The sequence below is a fragment of the Pristiophorus japonicus genome, chromosome 1, assembly GCF_044704955.1.
Source record: "Pristiophorus japonicus isolate sPriJap1 chromosome 1, sPriJap1.hap1, whole genome shotgun sequence".
NCBI classification, from domain to species: Eukaryota; Metazoa; Chordata; class Chondrichthyes; family Pristiophoridae; genus Pristiophorus; species Pristiophorus japonicus.
The window spans coordinates 148,838,171-148,856,901 of NC_091977.1; the positions used below are offsets into that span (position 1 = coordinate 148,838,171).

Sequence of the window (18,731 nt, forward strand, 5' to 3'; positions counted from 1 at the left end):
TTTACTGTAACTTTTATTGGGAGGTGGAGAACTTTAAGTTAAAAGTAATTTTCCTCACAGTACTATAAATCCCATAAAGGTTCCAGCACAACACACAGTAATATATAAAGATCTAGCTATCCATGTATCATTATATTGGGATATATTGTTGAAGGAACACTTCAGTAATTAGAATTCCTGTTTGCATTATATACTTGCAGTTCAAACCCGATTTATAAAATCAGTTCAAAAAAGACCAAAGTTACACATTAAACTGTACCCATCAACCTTACAAATAAACCCGCGATGATGCTATGAGATGCAAAACTAAATGAATAACTTCATATACCCAAGCAGGATACTCAATTATGATGTGCATTTGGAACAAAATATTGACAGCCACATCAAAAAGGGCAATGCAGCATCACATTTAGAATGAATGCAACTTGAAGTTAAAGTGTGCAGTGGTGCTCATTTATACAGCTGCAAAATGGCAACACTCTACCATGTGCACATGAAAATTCCAAAGGCATATATCTCATGAAATTTAAGGAACAAGTGAGGAAGACGGAAATACTGCAGTGAACCAACATGACTGGCATCAAGCTTATTCAGGTGCAGCTCCAGTGAATAGGACATTTAGTTTTCAAATAAGATAAGCAGTTTCTCAAAGCCACCATATTCTGCAGCCAGTTGAAGACAGAAAAACAAGGTAGCACAGATTACAGGAAACATTGCAAGGATAATCTGAAGCAAATACTTAAGCAATGTCACACTCATTCATTAAAAAACCTAGGAAAATGTAGCCAAAGATTGGGCAATCTGGAAACCTGCTCTGCAGCATCATACCAAATACTGTAAAACCAAGTGTTAATAGAAAACATGCATCACCACAGAGCAGCAGACCAGACTTGTAACAGTTAACAAATGAGTGTAAATTACATTTAACCATTAATGTGCGTAGCAGAATGGGCTTTGACTCCATTCCTACAAACACCAATGTCTTTTGCTTATGCTTGTGTATTGTGAACATCACTATAAGTGGGAAGGTATCCCACATCATTCTGCAGAATTGAGGTACTCTGAAAATGGAGTGCACGAACAGCTGAGTAACAACCACCAGCCCAATTCTTCTGCCACTCATGTGTAGACTTTAAATTCAAATAAGCGATCAAATTAAACCATTTGCCCTCCATACAGAACTGACAAGACTCATACAGGGTATATGCAATTTAAAAAACATTTTTAATGAGTATTTTAGAGATCAAAAAAATTCATCCAAATGCACAAAATTAAACTGATACAGAAGTACAACTGTTCTTATAAGAAAGCACATACTGTACATATAAAGAAAGAAAGACTTGCATTTATATAGCGCCTTTCAATCACCGGACGTCTCATAGCGCTTTACAGCCAATGAAGTACTTTTGGAGTGTAGTCACTGTTGTGATGTGGGAAACACGGCAGCGAAAATTGCACACAGCAAACTCCCACAAACAGCAATGTGATAATGACCAGATAATCTGTTTTTGTTATGTTGATTGAGGGAGAAATATTGGCCAGGACACCAGGGATAACTCACCTGCTCTTCTTTGAAATAGTGCCCTGGGATCTTTTACATCCACCTGAGAGGACAGATGGGGCCTCAGTTTAAAGTCTCATCCGAAAGACGAAAAGAATATACTGAATGTTAGATCATACCTGTCCATCTCTGCTTATCTGGACTTTCTTATTATCATTCCATGGGTTGAGCAGATGATGGGCATATTGGAAAGGAAGACTTTCCTTTCTTATCCATTCCACTCGGAAGACGCCTCCCAGCCCAGCAGAACCCCACTCCTGGCTTCTCTCCCGCCCTATCTCAGAGATCATTCTGGCAAAACCCTAAAGAAAACAGAGCAATTTTTAATTAGAGACAAATCATTTTTAAATGTATAGTTTAATCCCCTCTTTAGGTGATCTGTCCCATTCTTTAGCTGGCAAGTGGAGTGATGCCTTAGAATGTTTCAGTTGACTAATTTTCTCTTGCTCCTTCAGGGGTAACTACACAGGCTACATTCAGTTTGAATACCTAATGACACTTCTTACCTTTGATGATTTCACCCTTAGTCCTTCTTCATCCATCAACATTATTGGTCTCACTATCTCCTATGATCTCAGAATGAACTCTCACATCTTGTGCACTGCTAAAGCGATCTCCAAGGAACTCAATTTCCTGCTTTTTTTCTGCACCACTAACATGCTCCTGACCAAGAAATGGGTTATTTGATAGACTATCTCGCCTCCTGCTCTCTCTCTCACTCTGCAATGCAACTTTATTCATGCTACTACAATTATTACTCTAACCTTTCCTCTCTTGTTTCTCAGAAGCACCAAGTACTGTCCTACATCCTCTTCCTCCTTGCATTTACAATCTATAGGTTTTAAAATATAGATTCCCATCACCCAACAACAACTTTCTCTTTACCTTGGCCCGGATTTTACGGGGCTTATGATTGTGTACGCACAGCATACGCAGCCATAAGTTCCCTGCAAGTTCCAGGTTTCTGCATGCTCTGCGCATGCATGAAAACCCTGGACTTGCGCTCCGTCAAGTTTCAACTTCACAGATCAGCCACATGTGCAGGAAATGGACATTCGCTGGCGGATATAGCCCAGCAAATGCCCACAAAACACTTGCGCCTGGTAAAAGCAGGTGTAGGGCCTTCGTTTACCAGCATATGGGTTGAAAATATTAAAATAAATTCTTAAATCATTTAAACATCAAAACTCATTAAAATTAGTTTAGGTTACTTATGGCCCCTTTAAAAATGTTTAAATTTATTTTTCAAAAAAATTTATTTTTGTTTTAAATGTTTAATTAAATTGTATTTCTTATTAATTTTAAACATATTGGTGATTTTATTTTTTATTTAGGTTGTGCGAAAGTGTTTGTCATTCCTAATATACTATTGGGGATTTCAGACATAAATGCAATCCCCATAAGCATAATGGGAATCCCTCTGTCATTGGTTGGCCTGGCCCACATCATCCAACGGACGCTTGTGAACCGCATGCACCCCAGAATACGAGGGCCTTTACGCAGGCCCAGGACTGCAAGAGTCCGAAGCTCCGGAGGCACCAGGTAGGTACGTACTTTTCTTGTGGATCGGAGGCATTCGGCTGCGGGATGCCTCCGACCGCAATTTCTGGTCCATTATCTTCTTTCCAACTTTTTTTAAACCTTGGACTATGAACCTTTCTTCTTTATCTTCGTTGCTCTGACTAAATCACAAACAAGCCATGGGAAAATACACGTCTCACTCCTGGTACATCGGTACATCAATAAACTCTGTTGCAACAAATCCATTATTTAAGTCCGTTTCTCAGACAACTAAACCAAAATAATGTTTTGAACATATTCAGAAACAGCATAAATTACTTGTAAATAAAACTGGTAAAATATTTTGCTTATACTAAGTATCCAACCTGTTATAGCCAAAAATGAAACTGACAATTAAGCCAGGATGCAGTACAAACTATTGTTATTCTATAGTTTCATTGTTGATGCAGGAGAAATAAATAATTATGAGATTTACATTGTGTAGTTCTTTTAAACTAGAAAAATGTGCAATATACAACAGTTTGGGTATTTTGGAGACTTTTTTAAAAAAAAATAATAAACTGGGACATGAATTAAGTTAAGTTGGGTATTCACCAAAAGTTTGCTTAAAAAGGATTAGCTTTCCAAAATGACCCCATGTTGAATTGTGGATCAATAGGCAGATGAGACTCGCTAACGCACTAGGACAGTGGGAGACAATTTCTGCAAGAAGCAAGTGACTAGATCGCTTAAGGGAGTAGGTAGTGCCACTGAAACCTAATAGACATCTGCAGCAGACCTGAATTCTTAACAACTGGTGGCAGCTACCTGGAATACTGAGTGAAGACAAATGCCAAAGGTAATTCAAAACATTTAAAATTTCAGAGTGAACAAAAGCAGCAATAATGAAAAATGTCAACCAGATCAGGAGACCGAAAGTGAAATGGCATGTTTAGCAGTGGAAGCAAAAGTGAAAGAATTTCAGCTAAAGGAGCAAGCGTTTTAGTGGAGAAGAAATAAGACTAGGGGCTCAATTTTGGCCAGGAGTTGCTCCGTATTTTTTTGGAGTAACTTGGTTTTCCTGGCGCTACGTAAAAATCCCCATTTTGCACATTCAATTTGCACCAGTTTAAGTGAGTTAGTTACGAGTTTTTTTAGTTTCTTTTTTTTTCTCAAAAGGGGGGCGTTACCAGTCACCTGTGCTAGTTCTGCCCATTTAGGCAACTTTGGCCAGCTAATAGTTACTCCAAATCTACTTAGGTCAGCAGAACTGATAGTGCTCCTGCCTGGATGATTTTTATCAGTTCTTCTGCCTGCCCGCCCCTAGCCCTGGCCGAATGAGTTTCAAAAGACTAAAATTTAATTTGGTCATTAATAAAGAAACTTAATGACTGAAGAATGTGAATAGGATCAAACAGCTATACAAGACATCATATGACAAACTTCGCAAAGTTAATTTACTATACAACAGAAGCATTCATGGAAGTTTAAACTACAAAAATAAAAGTAAAAGATAGTTGAATTAAATTAACTAATCGCACAACTAATTTAAACTATTTGTTTGCAACGATTATTCTGGATAGATCACACCGGGAGGCCACTCGGCCAGGGCTAGGGGCGGGCAAGAGAACTGATAGAAATCATCCAGGCAGGAGCACGATCAATTCCTCCTGCCTGCCCATCCCTAGCCCTGGCCGAGTGGCCTCCCGGTGCGATTTCTCGATGATTAAAGCTTCAAATCAACTACCCCTACTCACGACAACATTTGGGCGGCATCGGGTCCCACACACAGCGGCTGCAGGAAGACATGGAGAGGCTGGGAGCAAGGAGCTACTGCGCATGTGCAGACATCCCGGTACTGTTTTCGGCGCAGGACGCTGGCTCCACGCCTGACTCGACTGGCCATACTGCGCGACCACAGGGAGGAGGCCGGAGAGCAGCCAAAATGGGGAGGAATTTTTTCGGCACACTTCTGAACGGAGAAAAGCGGTGCAGCTCCAGTAAGTGTACTGAAAAAAGGGGTGGGCCAAAATTGAGCCCGAGAAGAGGAACACCACAGACTGCAGGAAGAGGAGAATGAAACACAGATGAGGCCAACAAGGAGACATAATACCAGCATGAGGAGAGACTGCACAAAACTCCCTTTGGAACAAAATGTTTTGATAGTAATTCCTGAAGATTTGTAAGAGCTTTCTGAATGGGACTTGGCATCTACATTTTTTTTTAAAAACTGAAAAATCTGTTACTGCAAATTCTATTTAAAACTAGGTTGTTCTTCATTTTATTTTTGTTCATCTCTCAGTTTTAATTACCCAGCATTGTAACTTAAGCAATTTAAATAAAACAGCACAGGACACAATTTTGTTCAAAAAGATTAATTAAACAACTTTGAATTAAAAGATTATATATTTCAGTTAGAATTTATGTTTGATTTTTTTCATGTGACTTGCATTCAATAATGCCCAACACTGCATTTAGTGAAACTTCTCTAAATCTGCGATGTTCGGTCTCTCACAATTTTTGCAGCATATCGATTTCAGTAAGAATTTACTTATCAAGTTTGGTGAAGATATTTTAAGGTTACTGAGGTCACAATTCTAGATATCCATGAAGTTAGTGGAAATAAAACGTTTATCTAAGGTGACAAATTATTGCACAACAGTTTTTTTTTTACAAATACCATGAAATGAAGTGATGCTTCTCAGAAACTGAAAAAGCAAATTACTTAAGCAATTGAAAATTCAACCCATGGAAGAATGAATGTACACAGATAATTAACAATTTGCTTATTTGTTAAATCAAGTATCTAATGGGAAGTTACTTAAGAAAATAAGTTTAAAAAATGATTTTATTATTATGGATAATTCGCAACATGCAACTTAATTGAAGAGAATAAATACACAACTATTAAATACTTCTTTATAGTAACATTTTCACCTGGAAGTGCCCTGATCCTTGCACAGAAAATACTAGATACACAATGCTGCTTTCCCAAAATGCACGGTTGAGTTTTCGTTCATTGCTGGGTGTAGTGGACCAGATTCCCTTTTGTTGAGAAATCTCAAGATTACGAAGGTTGCTGCTCTTCAAAATGAAAAAGCGAACTGGTATATTTGGCCTCGGTGATGGAGATTTAGAGCCCTAAAGAAAAATGACATGATTGTTACTTTTTAATCCTTTTACAACCTGTTCCAAAGTCAAGTCTAGCGGAGAGTAGGTGCTGGTCAGGGAAAACTCCATACTGGGTGGCAAAAGGTGGTCGGAATCAAACTTCAGAACTTTCTCTCCACGTTGCCAATGCACTCCAGTTAATAAGCACAACTGAAAACAGACAAAATTCTTCCACTTAGGATCATGATATCCTAAGACTCAAAATCTGCAATCTTTCAGTTAGTAGTCAGCACTCAACTACTTCAGCTGCAAAACTGTCTGAAAAGAGATGGCAACACAAGCAGATTGTGATTTTCCATTAAAGTATGAGGATTGATTGATCCCTAGGATGAGAAGGTTATTATATGAGAAGAGATGGAGTAAATTGGGCGTATACTCTCGAGTTTAGAAGAATGAGAGGTGATCTCATAGAAACATACAAGATTCTGAGGGGGATTGACAAGGTAGATGCGAAGAGGTTATTTCCCCTGGCTGGAGAGTCTAGAACGAGGGGGCATAGTCTCAAGATAAGGGGTCAGCTATTTAAGACTGAGATGAGGGTGATTTCTTCACTCAGAGGGTTGTGAATCTTTGGAATTCTCTACCCCAAAAGACTGTGGACACTGAATCGTTGAGTATATTCAAGGCTGAGATAAGATAGATTTTTGGACACGAGGGGAAATCAAGGGATTTGAAGATCAGGTAGGAAAGTGGAGTTGCGGTCAAAGATCTTATTGAATGGTGGCTTGATGGGTCGTATGGCTTATTCCTGCTCTTAATTCTTACTTTGAGTATATTAAATATACAGGAGATAGTGCTCCCAGGAAAAATGACCATAACCTGCAAAAGAAGCTATGCCATTTTGTAATATGAAAATAAGTTAAATCAAGTATGACTACATACCTTAATTTACAATAATGAAATGCCCCTCAAAAAAAAATGGCAGATTCATGACATTCTGTCTGCCTGTGTGGCAGTACTATAAGATATGGGTGCAGAAATTTCGAGGAGGGCTTCCCACGGGTAAATCCAGAAAAAATAGAAATAAAATGCGCACTTACCTGAAGCTGCTGCGCCCGCTGGAACTCCCGATCCACAGGTCTCCTCTCCCTACGACGCGCAGCGCGTGCATGTCGGGATGTCCGCAGGAGTCATGTGTGCCTGGACACCCAATCACAGGCAAGTATTTTCTCATTCATTGTAATAGGAGTTTCGTAAGAAGTTCTTATTACAATGAATGAGAAAAAGCCCAAAACGTACAAACACGACATAAAACATTTAAAAAACACCTCACACAATAAACTAATAGAAATTAAAAATGTTACACATTTTTTTAAAGAAAAAAAAATTCCCGATTTAAAAAAAGTTAAGTTAAGGTTTAAAATAACATTATCTGAGTGGGCAGGGTTTTAACATAAATGTGTTTTTAAAATTTTTATTTTAATCATGTTTTCTCTATGTTTTTAAACTCTTAGGGCTGTAAAAGTAGGCTATGCGCCTGCTTTTTTAGGCGCAAGAGTTTTGAGGACATTTGCCGTGCAAGATATGGGTAAATAGCCCAAACTTCCACGTACAAATATCCTCGCTCCCGAGATGCGGATCATCTGTCAAGCTCCAGCGTGACAGATTGGAAAAGCCGGTTTTCAGTGCATGCGCATTGCGTGCTAAAAAACGGCTTTTCCGATGCCTTCCCGGGTCCGTAGAAACTTCGTACGGACCCGAGTCGGAAATTCTGGGCTATAATCTCAACAATGAATGCAATCTATATGGCTTCTTGGTGATTTGACAGCACATTTAAAGCAATGTGAGAAGAATCCTGATGGTTTTCATCATTCCCTAAATGACCAGTAATGACTGAAAGCTTATCCTCCATGGGAATCACAAATGTGAATATTGATACTGGGAATAAAGTTCACGCAACCTAATTAGGAATCAGATTCTTCAGCAAATTGTGAAATTTTTGGGGGGAGAAACTTGGATTTCTGACTTTTAATTAATTAAATATCAACATGAAGAAGTTTTTGGTCGTGGGACCTCCACCTCATCCTCCTTCCTTCCTCCCCCACCCCTCTCCTCATCCTTCCCCCCTCCTCCTCTCCCCTCCCCTCCTCTCCGCTCCTCATCCTCCCCCGCCCCTCCCCTCCCCTCCCCTCCCCCCCTCCCCTCCTTCTCCCTCCCCCCCCCCTCCCCCTCGCCATCAGAAACATAGACACTGACAGAGAGTGAGAGACACACACACAGAGATAGAGACACTGACAGAGACACACTGGGGGGGCCATCCCAGCACGCTGTTGGAGGACTCCCGGTGCTGCAATCGGTAAGTAGAAAATGTTTTATTTATTGATTTTTTAATTTTTTTATTAATTATTTTTTGATTGATTTATTGTTTTTTGATGTATTTATCATTTATTTGTAAAACTGAAGTGTTTAATGTTTGTAAACTTCACTTTAAACCCCCCCCCCCTCCCCATTCCCTACGCCTGATTTTCTAAGACAAGGTTTTAATGGGGCCAAGTTTCGGCCTGAGTTGCTCCTGTTTTTTTGGAGCAACTGGTTTAGAATGGAGTATCTTAGAAATTGCAATTCTTGGCATTTAGTTTGCTCCAGTTCTAGTCAGTTAGAACAGTTTCAGTTTGGAACAGATCTTTTTTTCAAAAGGGGGTGTGTGTCTGGCCACTTACGCCCATTTTGAAAGTTTAGGCAGTGAAAACATACTCCAAGCTAACTTAGAATGGAGTAAGTGTAGATTTTTGTACGCTCAGAAAAACCTTGTCTACACTTAGAAAATCAGGCGTAGGTTACAAATCAGGCGTAGGGAAACATAGAAACATAGAAAATAGGTGCAGGAGTAGGCCATTCGGCCCTTCTAGCCTGCACCGCCATTCAATGAGTTCATGGCTGAACATGCAACTTCAGTACCCCATTCCTGCTTTCTCACCATACCCCTTGATTCCCCTAGTAGTAAGGACTTCATCTAACTCCTTTTTGAATATATTTAGTGAATTGGCCTCAACAACTTTCTGTGGTAGAGAATTCCACAGGTTCACCACTCTCTGGGTGAAGAAATTCCTCCTCATCTCGGTCCTAAATGGCTTCCCCCTTATCCTTAGACTGTGTCCCCTGGTTCTGGACTTCCCCAACATTGGGAACATTCTTCCTGCATCCAACCTGTCTAACCCCGTCAGAATTTTAAACGTTTCTATGAGATCCCCTCTCATTCTTCTGAACTCCAGTGAATACAAGCCCAGTTGATCCAGTCTTTCTTGGTAGGTCAGTCCCGCCATCCCGGGAATCAGTCTGGTGAACCTTCGCTGCACTCCCTCAATAGCAAGAATGTCCTTCCTCAGGTTAGGAGACCAAAACTGTACACAATACTCCAGGTGTGGCCTCACCAAGGCCCTGTACAATTGTAGCAGCACCTCCCTGCCCCTGTACTCAAATCCCCTCGCTATGAAGGCCAACATGCCATTTGCTTTCTTAACCGCCTGCTGTACCTGCATGCCAACCTTCAATGACTGATGTACCATGACACCCAGGTCTCTTTGCACCTCCCCTTTTCCTAATCTGTCACCATTCAGATAATAGTCTGTCTCTCTGTTTTTACCACCAAAGTGGATAACCTCACATTTATCCACATTATACTTCATCTGCCATGCATTTGCCCACTCACCTAACCTATCTAAGTCGCTCTGCAGCCTCATAGCATCCTCATCGCAGCTCACACTGCCACCCAACTTAGTGTCATCCGCAAATTTGGAGATACTACATTTAATCCCCTCGTCTAAATCATTAAAGTACAGTGTAAACAGCTGGGGCCCCAGCACAGAACCTTGCGGTACCCCACTAGTCACTGCCTGCCACTCTGAAAAGTACCCATTTACTCCTAATCTTTGCTTCCTGTCTGACAACCAGTTCTCAATCCATGTCAGCACACTACCCCCAATCCCATGTGCTTTAACTTTGCACATTAATCTCTTGTGTGGGACCTTGTTGAAAGCCTTCTGAAAGTCCAAATATACCACATCAACTGGTTCTCCCTTGTCCACTCTACTGGAAACATCCTCAAAAAATTCCAGAAGATTTGTCAAGCATGATTTCCCTTTCAGAAATCCATGCTGACTTGGACCTATCATATTACCTCTTTCCAAATGCACTGCTATGACATCCTTAATAATTGATTCCATCATTTTACCCACTACCGATGTCAGGCTGACCGGTCTATAATTCCCTGTTTTCTCTCTCCCTCCTTTTTTAAAAAGTGGGGCTACATTGGCTACCCTGCGCTCCATAGGAACTGATCCAGAGGCAATGGAATGTTGAAAAATGACTGTCAATGCATCCACTATTTCCAAGGCCACCTCCTTAAGTACTCTGGGATGCAGTCCATCAGGCCCTGGGGATTTATCGGCCTTCAATCCCATCAATTTCCCCAACACAATTTCCCGACTAATAAGGATTTCCCTCAGTTCCTCCTCCTTACTAGACCCTCCGACCCCTTTTATATCCGGAAGGTTGTTTGTGTCCTCCTCAGTGAATACTGAACCAAAGTACTTGTTCAATTGGTCCGCCATTTCTTTGTTCCCCGTTATGACTTCCCCTGATTCTGACTGCAGGGGACCTACGTTTGTCTTTACTAACCTTTTTCTCTTTACATATCTATAGAAACTTTTGCAATCCGTCTTAATGTTCCCTGCAAGCTTCTTCTCGTACTCCATTTTCCCTGCCCTAATCAAACCCTTTGTCCTCCTCTGCTGAGTTCTAAATTTCTCCCAGTCCCCGGGTTCGCTGCTATTTCTGGCCAATTTGTATGCCACTTCCTTGGCTTTAATGCTATCCCTGATTTCCCTTGATAGCCACGGTTGAGCCACCTTCCCTTTTTTATTTTTACGCCAGACAGGAATGTACAATTGTTGTAGTTCATCCATGCGGTCTCTAAATGTCTGCCATTGCCCATCCACAGTCAACCCCTTCAGTATCAGAATGGGGGGGTGGGGGTTTAAAGGGAAGTTTACAAACATTAAACACTTCAGTTTTACAAATAAAGAGCCATCATCAATAATAAATGATAAATACATCAATAAATCAACCAATAAATCAATCCAAAAAAATTAATAAAAAATTTAAAAAATTAAAAAAATCAATAAATAAAACATTTTCTACTTACCGACTGCAGCACCGGGAGTCCTCCAACAGCGAGCTGGGTCGGCCCCCCCAGTGTGTTTCTGTCAGTGTCTCTATCTCTCTGTCTGTGTGTGTCTCTCACTCTCTGTCTGTGTTTCTGACAGCGAGGGGTCGGGTCGCCCGGCGGGGGGGGAGTTGGGGGAGCAGAGGTCGGGTCGCCGGGGCGGGGCGGGGAGAGCGGGGGTCGGGTCCGGTCCGGGGAGCGGGAGTCAAGTCGGGTCACGTCCGATCGGGTGGGAGGTGAGCCTTATCCACGCAGCCCCAGTGAGGCCATTCGGCCAGGGCTAGGGGCTGCGTGCTTCGGGCCCCTCCCACAGTTTTGGCCGCCTGGAGCTACTGCACATGCGCGCCCACTGTAGCGCGCAAATGCAGAGGTCCCAGCACTGTTTTCAGCACAGGGACCTGGCTCCGCCCCCCCACAGCTCGTGCTGCGCCGCGCCCAGCTCCAGAGGACTTACAGGGAGCCAGAGAATAGGTGAGTTTTTTTTAGGCGCATTTGTGGTGCAAAAAACGGGTGTCCAGTTCCGGGCTGAAACTTGGGCCCTCTGAGCGTACAAAAATCTACACTTACTCCATTCTAAGTTAGTTTGGAGTAAGTTTTCACTGCCTAAACTTTCAAAACGGGTGTAAGTGGCCGGACACGCCCCCTTTTGAAAAATAAAAATCTGTTCCAGACTGAAACTATTCTAACTGACGAGAACTGGAGCAAACTAAATGCCGAGAATTGCAATTTTTAAGATACTGCATTCTAAATCAGTTGCTCCAAAAAAACAGGAGCAACTCAGGCCGAAACATGGCCCCATAATTTCCTAAGTGAAAGAATTTTGTTTTCAGTCCTGCTGTTAACTGGAGTTCATTGGCAATGTGGAGGGAAAGTTCTGAAGTTTGATTTTAGACCACCTTTTGCCACCCAGTATGGAGAGCAGTTTTCCATGACTATCACCTACTCTCAGCTAGACTTGACATGAGAACAGGTTGTAAAGGATTAGGCTATGCCATAAAAACTTGAAGCAAAGTCTACAATTTTTTTTCAAAAGCAATGCATTGTTTGAGAGAGAGAAATATTAAATGGTATAGGGTGCAAGTAGAAGAATGGGGTTAGATTAGGTTTATAGAAAAAAAAACTGCACAGACATGATGTGCTCGATTTTTCCTACCGAGGCGGGCCACGACCTCGCTCGTGGCCCCTGGCTCCATGTCAGCTTCCCCCGCGACTTTCCCTAGATTGGGCTTGTTACACCCACTCGGCGAGGTTCCCAGCAATTAAAACGAAATGGGTCTGATGATGTCATCTGATGACACGTTATCAGCCAGTTTCCTTAAAGGGACCGTGTCCACATACATTTTGACAGTTGTGTTGTCAGTGTTCTGCAGCATGGAGATGCTGCAAACACTGCAAAGGTGCACACCCGCACCCAAACTCTCGCCATATACTTATGCAGGGAGTCAGAGCACGCAGCGAGGTTCTCTTCCCATCCCATGAGTGGAAGAGACCTCCCCAGGACACCAACGCAGCCTGGTTGCACACTGTACAGGAGGACACAAGCAGGGATGTCGTCAGGAGGACTTGGCTGCAGGGGCACAAACCTTTCAATGATCCCAGTAGATCACAAAATGTTACTGCAAAGCCACACTCAACCTCATCCTGCTGTGCCACACATCACATCCCCATCACTCTGCTTTCCCTATCCTACTCCTGCACATCCTTACTCACACCAACTTACCTTGTACCTTCACCCACTCATCTCTCTATCTACATTATCACATCCCCATCTCACTAGCCACCCCTCACACTTACCCTCAATCGTTGTCCAATCATACTAACTAACACACAAGGCTAGGCAATGCTGATATAAAGTTTCTACTAATTTGTTGTCAAACATTGAAATCTTTATTTTCAACAATTTGCCTTCTTGGACAGATCTGTGCGCACCTTTTGAAGTGGCTTAGTGAGTTGCAGTGAATGGTGAGACATAATGGTACCACCCTCCAAAGGTGATGAGTGTGAAAAGAATGGCTTAAGAACATAAGAATGTAAGAAATGGGAGCAGGAGTAGGCCATCGGCCCCTCGAGCCTGCTCCGCCATTCAAGATCATGGCCTGTTCCCCATAACCCTTGCTTCCCCTATAGTTCCAAAAATCTGTCTATCTCAGCCTTGAATATATTCAATAACTCAGCCTCCACAGCTCTCTGGGGTAGAGAATCCAAAGATATATGACCCTCAGAGAATAAATTCCTTCTCATCTCCATCTTAAATGGACGACCCCTTATTCTGAAACTATAGCCCCTAGTTCTTGATTTCCCCACGAGGGGAACATCCTCTCAGCATCTACCCTGACAAGCACCCTCAGTATCTTATGTTTCCATAAGAGCACCTCTGATTCTTCTAAACTCCAATGAGTACAGGCCCAACCTTTCCTCATAAGACAACCCCTTTATCCTAATAATCAACCAAGTGAACCTTCTCTGAACTGCCTCCATTGCAAGTATATCCTTCCGTAACTAAGGGGACCAAAACTGTACGTAGTACTCGAGAGGTGTGGGCTCACCAATAGTTGTAGCAAGACTTCCCTACTTTTATACTCCACCCCCCCTTTCAAGAAAGGCCAACATTCCCATTTGCCTTCCTAATTACTTGCAGTACCTGCACGCTAATTTTTTGTGTTTCATGCACGAGGACACCCAGATTCCTCTGTACCGCAGCATTCTGTTCTTTCTCCATTTAAATAATATTTTGGTTTTTTATTCTTTGTATCAAAGTAGATAACCTCACAGTTTCCCACATTATACGCCATCTGACAAATTTTTGTCCACTCACTTAGCTAACTGGCATATAGTTTCCTGCTTTCTTTTCCCCTCCTTTCTTGAATAGGGGTGTTACATTTGCGGTTTTCCAATCCACTGGGACCTCTCCAGAATCCAGGGAATTTTGGAAGATTACAACCAATGCATCCACTTGGGCACTGTCAGGATGCTTTATGGTCTTGGAAGGGGTGGTGCCAACCTGGCACAGCCAGGCTGTACAGCATCAAGTGAAGTAAATGTGGCCATGGTGAGGCCATCCCTGGCAGCAATGTGGTCGGGTGCTGATGCCCTGTGTCCTGTGCAGCATCAGGTGATTACGGGGAAGGTTATTGTTGTTGGTACTGCTGGTGTGCCTGGTGATGATGGTATTGGGTTTGATCGTGGTGGGATTCTGAGGACCAAAGTGAGATTTTTTCCAAGGGCACCGATGCTGATGGAATAGATGGCAGCTGAAGTCGAGATAATAGAAGCGATGTCAATGGTGAGATGGATTACTCCAATGAGGTGACATTGGATAGAGAGTTCACTGCAAACACTTCAAACCTCCATAAAGCTGAAAAGTGTATTCCAAATCCTGAAGGTTCCAGCTTCTAAGATTGGAAATTGAACAGCGGTGAAATGGTAGCTTTTATACCACTTCTGCAGCTATCAACTAGTCAAACCAATCCAGAGTTGTTGAGAGCCCACACTTACCTGACGTGTTCCCCAAGGAATGGGAACCTCGTAAAAAAAACTTGGTAAAATGGTTAGGACCTGGAAAATGCTGCTTAAATAGCTTTAGGCAGCTTCTTAACTATCTCAATTGCCTGACACTCTGCTTACAAGTATTTATATAGCGCCTTTAACGTCATGAAACACCCAAGGCGCTTCACAGGAGTATGATGAGATTAAAAGTTTGACACCAAGCCTCCCAAGGAGAAATCAGGGCAGGTAACCAAAAGCTTGGTCAAAGAGGTAGGTTATAAGGAGCGTCTTGAAGGAGGAAAGAGGTAGAGAGGCGAAGAGGTTTAGGCAGAGAATTCCAGAGCATAGGGCCTAGGCAACAGAAGGCACGGCCACCAATGGTTGAGTGATTATAATCAGGGATGCTCAAGAGGGCAGACATCTCAGAGAGTTGTGGGGCTGGAGGAGATTACAGAGATAGGGAGGGGCAAGGCCATGGATGGATTTGAAAACAAGGATGAGAATTTTGAAATCGAAGCATTGCTTAATCGGGAGCCAATGCAGGTCAGCGATGGGTGAGCGGGGCTTGGTGCGAGTTAGGACACAGGCAGCCAAATTTTGGATCACCTCTAGTTTACGTACTGTAGAATGTGGGAGGCCAGCCAGGATTACATTGGAATAGTCAAGTCTAGAGCTAACAAAGGCATGGATGAGGGCTTCAGCAGCGGTTAAGCTGAGGCAAGGGCAAAGACAGGCAAGATTACGGAGGTGGAAATAGGCGGTCTTAGTTATGCTGCAGATATATGGTTGAAAGCTCATGAGGGTCTTCAATCCACAGGCAGAGCCGGCACTTGGGTAATTCACAAGGAGGCGGGTCCAGAGTGGACTTCTGCCCCGCTGTCAATCATGGTCATGTTGACAGCGGGCCCGCCTCCAAATACTCACTCGCAGAATTCCGGCCAATACGTTGAATGGCACTTTTCTCTGCCACCACATTCAATGATTCTAAGAGAGCATTTCAAAAAAAATACTTACCTTGCCGGAAGGTGGTGGAGATGGGCTGGCACAAGGGCTGGGATAGTTGCTACTGTCTGTTGATTTTACAGATGACTGATCTGACCTGTCATCAGAACTTCTCTTAGGATGGAGGAAGCCCCTCTCCTTGTATCTTTGCTGCTGCTGCTGCTGTGATTTCAACTGAGCCCTATAAGAGAAAATTGCTGGTTTGTACCATTTTTAAAAACGCGCAATAAAAAGCTTTTAAAAGGGAAGTGAATAAATATTTGAAAAATAACATTTTTAAAGGATATGGAGCAATGGCAGTATAAAACAAAGGAACTGAATGGATAGCTGTTTGAGTCCCAGCACAGTAGCGACGGCCTACTTCTGTACTGCAAAATTCTCAGAATTTAAATTCAGTTAATTAAATAAATCTGGAATAAAAAAGCTAGTATCAGTAATGGTGATCATGACTGTCATAAAAACCCATCTGGTTCACTAATGTCTTTTAGGGAAGGAAACCTGGCATCATTACCCAGTCTGGCCTATGTGTGACTCCAGACCCACAGCAATATGGTTGACTTTTAATTGCCCCTTTGAAATGGCCTAGCAAGTCACTCAGTTGTCAAGGCGGCGGCTCACCACCACCATCTCAAGGGCATTTAGGAATGGGCAATAAATGCTGGTTTTGCCAGCGATGCCCAGATCCTGTAAATTAATATTTATAAAAGTACCATTTTACATTCATATATTCTCACCATAATGGTGAGTGCTTTTCATCCAAACAAGCTCAGGGATAGTAAGCTATCCAAATAATCTACAGAAAATCCTTTGTTTTAAAGGGCCCGAGTTTCGGATCCCCGGTAGAACGGCGCACCTCGGAGAGGCCCGCCTAATTTCTAAAACTGAAAAAGCGCCAAATACTTACCTCGCGATTCTCCAATATCTGTAGGTTCGTTTGCAGCTCAGCGCGGCGCAGCAGGAGCTGCTGGGGGCGGAGCTACAGTCTGCGCCAAAGAGTGCCGGCAGCTACGCGCATGCGCAGTAACTCCTGGCCCACCCAGCGCGTCCTGTCTCCGGGCAACCCTATCCCTGGCCGAAGGGACGTCGCCCCTATTCTGGGCCGAGTGGCCTGCCTGCCCTTACCTCCTCGGCGGCGGGACCCGCCCGAGCATCTTGTCGGCAGCGGGGCCCACCTGACCAGCATCTCGTCAGGAGCAGACCCCGCCCGGCCAGCATCTCGTTGGAACGCCCCGCCCGGCCAGCATCTCATTGGAACGCCCCGCCCGGCCAGCATCTCGTCGGGGGCGGGCCCCGCCCGAGCATCTTGTCGGCGGCAGAGCCCGCCCGAGCAGCTCTTGAGCAGGCTGTTGGAGGGCTCCTGGTGCTGCATTAGGTGAGTAGAAACTTTTAATTTTTTATTTATTGATTGATTTTTTTATTACTTTAAAAAAAATTTTTGATTAATTAATTTATTGGTGGGTTTATTGATCATTTATTATTGATGATGGCTCTTTATTGGTAAAAGTGAAGTGTTTAATGCTTTGTAAAATCCCCCAACTTCCCTCCCCCTGTCCCCCCACCCTCCATCTCTCGCTACCTGCGCCTAATTTATAAAGTGTAGGCAAGGTTTTTCTGAGCGTAGAAAAGTCGACCCTTACTCCATTCTAAGTTAGTTTGGAGTAACCTTTCGCTGCCTAAACTTGCAAAACAGGCGTAAATGGCTGGTAACGCTCCCTTTTGGAAAAGAAAACTGTACTAAAACGAAACTATTCTAACTAACTAGAACTGGAGCAAACTAAATGCAGAGAATTGCGATTTCTAAGATACTCCATACTAAACTAGTTGCTCCAAAAAAAAGGAGCAACTCGAGCCGAAACTTGGGCCCTATAAGCGGGAATTGGTGTAAGATATTTATCGCATTGAGGTTTTAAACAGCAGATAGCTCCTTGGATTCAAGGTGAATTACAATGCCAACAGGTAGGCTTTGTACCCCCTGCAGGCCAGAGTATATTACTTGTCCAATATCTAGGTAAAGGTAGCAAGACCTGGAGTTGAACAAAGAACTCTTACCGCTGTACTCTGATTTGCTGGAATAGGAGAAACACTATATGAACTCCTTATCTTCAGTCGGTGGATGAATATACACCATTAAGCCGAGGCTCAGGCAATAAACCAAAAGCAAGTACAACCTTGACAATTCTCCTGTGCTAGTTCTCAACATAAAACTGATCCTTTAAATATGATCGCTCACTCCTTCCATGGCGAATTGCTGCCACAAAACTATTGATTGAGCTCAGACACTCAGCCGGCTTCAAATTGATCATTAAGCTGGGTGTAAGCAGAAAAATAAGCTAAAAAATTGGAAACTCCTGGTCATAGATCTGTCCATAGAGTAATTGTCCCTGCCCCTTCCTGAGACGTAACTCACATCTTCACCATGACACAGGTGCCAAATAAGGCCACTATGTGATTTATGTTCTTGAGATCTTGACCTCAAGAACATAAATCACATAGTATATTTGGAAATGAATGGGATGGCTTGATTCAGTGATGTGTGTCAAATACTTGGATTGACTTGTTAGATGGTGACACAAAATATTTTGACTACATTAAATTATCAGATATCTTTTCTTGCTGAATGCAGTACGTTCAGGGTTAAGGTCAGTCACTGCACCCTTTCTGCAAGTTATACAAGTACATATTACCTCAGATCAAAGCGGAGACATGCGTGGTTCAGGCCAGGCGCTATGTGGTTTAATTGTCATTGTATGTGGATAGAGACCCAACTTCCTGGAGTTACTTGATTATTTTAATATGTTTAAATGGCCAAACTGTTCAGTTCAAATCTACTAACCAAAAGTTTAGATT

General features: G+C 42.8%; 1 protein-coding gene across 1 annotated transcript in view; it reads right to left on the minus strand.

Moving 5' to 3' along the window:
• Positions 1–18,731, minus strand: part of ythdc2 (YTH domain containing 2) — a 138,020-nt gene that overhangs the window by 17,692 nt on the left and 101,597 nt on the right. Inside the window, exons 27-29 of the mRNA XM_070883727.1 lie at positions 15,897–16,065; positions 5,999–6,202; positions 1,681–1,863 (exon numbers count right to left, since the gene is read on the minus strand). Of these exons, the coding sequence (XP_070739828.1) occupies positions 1,681–1,863; positions 5,999–6,202; positions 15,897–16,065 (556 nt within the window). The remainder of the gene's footprint in view (positions 1–1,680; positions 1,864–5,998; positions 6,203–15,896; positions 16,066–18,731) is intronic.